This window comes from Cydia fagiglandana, chromosome 8, assembly GCF_963556715.1.
Source record: "Cydia fagiglandana chromosome 8, ilCydFagi1.1, whole genome shotgun sequence".
Classification (NCBI taxonomy): Eukaryota; Metazoa; Arthropoda; class Insecta; order Lepidoptera; family Tortricidae; genus Cydia; species Cydia fagiglandana.
In genome coordinates, this window is record NC_085939.1 from 102,827 (window position 1) to 108,826 (window position 6,000).

At 41.6% G+C, this 6,000-nt stretch overlaps 1 protein-coding gene across 1 annotated transcript; it reads right to left on the reverse strand.

Moving 5' to 3' along the window:
* Nucleotides 1-1,585: 1,585 nt before the first annotated feature.
* LOC134666888 (malate dehydrogenase-like) lies at nt 1,586-2,638 on the reverse strand. The gene has a single exon (XM_063524193.1). The coding sequence runs from the start codon at nt 2,636-2,638 to the stop codon at nt 1,586-1,588; it is 1,053 nt and encodes a 350-aa protein (XP_063380263.1).
* Nucleotides 2,639-6,000: the final 3,362 nt, after the last annotated feature.

A 6,000-nucleotide genomic window follows, 5' to 3' on the forward strand; every position in this document is an offset into this window, starting at 1 on the left:
AGCGAAAAGCGCCTACGAACAGTGCAGCGGGTCGCTGGCAGTGAATGCGATATGTGTACGAGTAAAGTACGATTGCCAGTATTCCCAGTCCACCGACCGGGGGCCCATTTCTCGAACGGCATTTGACTAATATTATTAGCCCACGAACTGTCAAATCGTATGGGTTGCCATGACAACACACTAATAATATTAGACTAATATCGTTCGAGAAATGGGCCCCGGGCGGCGGAGTCGGCGCGCATTTCACATTTGTTCGGGCGCAACGTCCTCGCGGACGCGACTGGCCCCGGGCCCGGGCCGACGCCATCGCTTCTGCCAGACATACCTAATGTACAATAGGAATAGGCACATTGAAAATGCGTTCCGGCGGGAGCGCGGCCCGACTCCGGCCGGTCTGTGGGAATAACCTACAGTACCTACACTCTAAGGCTCACCCTTTGCTACCCTAGGGCGTACCGTAGGGCCTAGGGTTTAGGGCGTACTAGCTGGCGTGGTTGCATGGAGCGGGCGCATGCACGCGACTGCCATTGTAGGTAGGTAGACTGGGTACGGCTGTGCCAGGGTGCGGTAGTGACCCATCGGTGTGGGTGTGGGTACTCTGGCGTAAGATAAGCCAGGACCACCGGAAAGAGTCATGGTAGAATCCCAGGCATAACGGTAAAGAGGGTGACGCCGGAGTGGCTTTTAGTGGGTATACCTCCTCTCCTCCTATTTAGAGGGGGATAGGAGGTATAGGTACCCACTGCAGGAGGGAGTCCCACATATCCCTCAATGGCTCCCCAGGCCGAAAGAATGCGTAGCGCAGTTTACCTCTACTGACTATACGGATCGGAGGGTAGACTTCAAGGGGAGAGAGGAGCGGCATACAAGTCTGCGCGGGACTTTAAAAGCAATGTGGACTCCCTGCTTGCTTTTAGCTAACTGATACATTAACTAAACTATTGACGATCAAACCAAAATTGGCACAACCGTACCCAGTCTACCGCACGCTCATACTATTTGTCGTTGACTCCGCTCCGTGCGACCGCGCCAGTTATTGCGTGGCATGGTATAATAATATACTTCGCCTGGTACTCTCTTCCCGTCTTTTCTAGGTCACCTGACTGATACAAGCCTACGTCATCATGCGACAGCGCTATAGCCTATATGATAATATGCGATAGCGCTATATATAGCGGCCATGTTATTGTGACGTAGGCTTGTGTCACTCTGGGAAGAGAAGACCATGTTTTATTAGACTATATGGTGGCTCATACTACTTGTCGTTGACTCCGCTCCGTTCAACAGCGCCACCTAGCGGACGCCCTCATTAATCGCAGCCGATCGGACACTGCCTAAAAGTAGGGAACCTTTAAATAAAATATTTTGTAAGCTAATGATTTTATTAAAATGCGATTAATTGATAGACTTATTCTAATTGGGTACAACATTACAAAACCATCGTCTACTTTCAGAATTGCCTGGCAAATTATTGTTTAAACATTACAGCTTCAGTAGTATGGGAACTGCACGCTGACGTGACGTGCAGTTGGCTTGCAGTCCGTCTGTACCGGCTCCTAGTGCGCTAGATGATAGTGGTCATCTGTTAAGTTAATTTGTGACAAATTTCCTTATAGTAGGATTCAGCGTCTTCTACGTCATACGCTAGTTCTTCTATTGATTCAGTCAAATATGTTTGTTCTACGTGACTTACGACTTCAAAGGCCACTATTTCGGATATACCATATTTTTGAATTTTTACAGGACTCGCAAAGAATTTGGTCTTATATGCGTCATTGGCCACCAACGCGATTTGTGCATCCGGGGTGCCGCTTAGGGCCTTGAGGACGGCCGAGACCGTCTCCACGCCCGCGTAAGCGCTCAGCTGGCTAGACGGATACGAACCACACTGCAGCATTCCGTTCGCCGCTTCCCTTACAAACTCTATGATATTTGCGGCTCCTTTGGGGTCTATATTGACCCAGGGCCTGACATGCGATACTAGTGGAACTGACGTGCTAGGGGAATGCCCGCAGATGACTGGCACGTGGATATCTTTAAGTAGCCACGGTATATCATAAAGGTGGTGTAGACGAGCTTGGGCTCTCATAGAATCGACGCCGGTAACACCCATCAATTTATTTTTGTTATAAGCTTGTTCCGCTTCCATGATTTTGCTGATAAGCGGGAGCGTGTAGTTGACGGGCTCGGTGAGATCTACTACGAATGCTTCGGGACATTGTCGACAAACTTCTTGTATAGGGTGGACGAGGAGATCCGCGTTCACTTTAAATAAATCATAGTCCGTCTGACCAGGTCTTCTGAGGTCCCCGCACGCGAGGCACACTACATCAGCGTTGTGCAGCGCATCTCTGACGTGTCCCGCCCGCCCCTCCGCGATCGAACTACTCGGGATATGAGACAGATCCAGCCCTACCCCATAAGTGTACTTTGGTTGATCGTATAACACTATCCGACTCACGAGAGGATGATTCTTGAGCAGCAGGGAAAGACCTTGAGCAACTGGATTTAATCCTATGATGGTGACTTGAAACTTGCTCTTTTCCACAAGTTCCTTTGGTTTAATTTCGGGGTTTGTGTGAAGAAACATACGTCTGGTGTAACTCTTACGTATCAGGGATATGGTCAGACGGAACATGATTAGTAACAATTATATCAACAACATATAATTTTTTATTTAATTTTGTCCATATTTTGTTGGTCACAATTTAAGTGACGTGACAGTTTCGTAGAAATGCCCTGTAAATCCGACAGATCTAATCTGCCAGCATTCGTAGACTACTTAAGTTGACATATCGGCACTACTTTGAAAAAATCTCGTAAATAGAGTCTGTGCGGAAAGAGAAGAGTCGTGAAATGTATGGGAACTGGGACTTCTCTTTCCGCGCAGACTTTACTCGACATTGAGAGACAGTAACGCTGTATAGGTACATTCCATACATAGATACCACATTTTTAGGGTTTCGTAAAGTTAGACCGTAAAAAGTCTGCAGCGATTTTGATAGCCCACGCAGTGCAAGTGTCATTTTAAACGTCAAACTTCTATGAAATTATGACGTATAAATAAAACTTACACTGCGTGGGCTATCAAATCCGCTGCAGACTTTTATTGGTGCGACTATAGTCACCTAGAAACCCTTTATAGCTTCGCCATGTCTTTCTGTCTGCCTGTGTGTCCGAGGCTTTGCTCCGTGATCTTTAATGCAAGAAAGCTGCAATAGAATTAGATACCTACATAAAACATGCATTGTAACAGAACGGTAAAATAAAAACTTAAAATTTATTTTTAGGATACCTCCCATACAAAACGTTATTTTTGTTTAATTTTTTTTTGCTTTGTTTCAGCCATTTTTTTTTTGTGTAGTGTGGGGTATGTTGGATAGATCATTTAAAAAGTGTATGGGTCTCCGAAAACCATTTTTAGGGTTCCCTACCTCAAAAGGAAAAAACGGAACCCTTAATTATAGGATCACTCGTATTTCTGTCTGTCCATCTGTCCGTCTGTCATAGCCTATTTTCTCGGAAACTACTGGACCAATTAAGTTGAAATTTGGTACACATGTAAATTAGTGACCCAATGACGGACAGTATGTAACGTAAATAAATTAATCTTAAACATGAGGACCACTTTTGGTTTTAAAATTTAAAAAACAGTTTTGAGAAATAATTTAAATTTTTCATTTTGTGAATTTCAAATATATTTTTTTATAATTTTTAAATAAAAAGGTTAGAAGTTAATTAAGAAAATAGCCAAAAAATGACCCCCCCCCCTTTATCTCCGAAATTACTGGGTCAAAAATTTTGAAAAATACAAAATAGTTCTTTACCTATAGATGGCAGGAAAACCTATTAGAAATGTGCAGTCATGCGTTAGTCGGACTTAATGTACGGAACCCAGGGAACCCTGGGAACGCGAGTCCGACTCGCACTTGGCCGGTATTTTAATAATATAATTAATATTTTCGGAAATAATCATCTGAATGAAACGAATATGTGTGGCCATTTCTCGCAACTCAACATACAACCAAACCAAAAGATTACAATCCTATCGGATTTACAGGACAAAAAGAAACATTCAAGAAAGTACAATAGTATTTTTTAAATAAATTTCTTCAGCGCGGAAAATCTTCACAGAAGTTAAAAGTTAAAGAATTCATAACTCGAAAACTATGAGAAATCGGCCAACATACGAGTACAATATTCTGAGAGCCCACGACGTGATTTTGTTGTGCGTTACTTTGGTCTGTGTTACTTTAAGATCAAATTCTATGAAAATATTTTAATTTTATTTTTTTGTAGTATTAGACACACATATTGCAATAAATACTACTTAGGTACACTATTTAAAAATATAAACCGAAATATAAATGTCATATACCTGATATACCTAAGAAGGGAAAAATGTCCGCTGTAATCGATCCAGCGACCGCCGTCTACCGGACAGACACTTATAACTGATAAATCCAGTCATAATGGCATGGGTCCAAATTTTTAAGAATATGACAATTTCCTGAAGGCTTGTGGCGCCCCTTGGCTATCTCAAAGGTAGTTCTACCTAGAAATGGTTCGACCGTCTAACCGTATCCAGGCGTGGCTCACTCCGCGATTTTGGTGGCTAGCCATAATCCGCGCGTGGCGCTGTTCGCCACCTACTGGTCATATCCGCCCTAATTGTAACAGACGCGTTTTGTAAGCGGGAAACGCTAGAATCGGCTACGCGTGTAGCGCTACTAAAACGTTGGCAGTAATGCGTTTATGTTTATGCATTCATTCCCTTATTGGCTCATTCCACAAAATTGCGCTATATTTTATTATATTACTGTTGAACAGTGAAATAATAAATAATTGAATTTAGTCTACAGGGTGTTTGGTCCATCGTTTGCCAAATTAAAATGGCGGATACGTGGGGTAGTTTTCTTTCTTTTCACGCCCTTTAAAAATTATTAGGGCCCACGAGTTTTGTTTTTTTTTTTTTGTTTTTGAAAAATCTTCAGGGCCGACTTGTTTAAACTTAAGTTAAAAAAAAATTAGTGGTAGAGAGAAGCAACGTTTATTTAAAGATAAAGATAAAAGATAAAAAATAGTTTATTCAAGTAGGCATATTACAATGCGCTTATGAACGTCAAATAAATTTACCGGCTCCAACCGTACACCTCTGCCCCGAGAAGATTTAAATCCCCCCTCAATTGGAGGAGGGTATCCCAATATGGGACCGGCAACAAACTCGGCGGGACACATCTTTTCAAAACATTATTACATCTTATAATTAACATGCATTACGAGTAATTAATACAATTTAAGTCGTCGTGATGTCTAACGTTAAACGGTTTTATCAAAGTCAAAATAACTGATATTTAACCTCTAGTTTTTTTTTATAATCCTCAAATGTTTTACAACATGTAAAAATTTACACCAAAGTCAACTTTGATTTTCAATAAAAAAAACAAAAAGAGACCACGTTCTTGAAAATACTTTACTAAATTCTGTGTTCTGCCCTCTTTCTAATGATGTACAATAATCCCAAAAAAACTTTCATGAACTTCATTTTTTCCCGGTGTTTTGTAACGGACGCAACAGGCAAAAATTATCGATGCCTAAACATTGACGCTGTAATCTCCTTTGAAATCCCCTTTGCCTATCCACACGCGGGTTTGTTTTCAGCGATGAGGTTTGCTGGTTGTGAAGGTTTAAAAACGAAGGTTTAAAACTTATGTTTCGTAAATTTAGTTGAAGGTGCTATCTCCCTCTTACATAGCACAAAAGCTGATAGGTTCCGACGTCGTGTCGCGTCCATAGTTAATTTGTGTTTGGTTTTGTCTATCAAATTGTAATTAAATGTGAACGCTCCTAATTACCGTAAAACGGGGTCAACAGAAATCGCGGGGTGAATAGAGAAATTTTGAACATTTTCTTTCAAGTTGTTATATTTAAAAACGTACAATTCTAAAATCAGATTTTTTGGAATACGTATATAGTAGACTATTTATTCTCTACATTGAT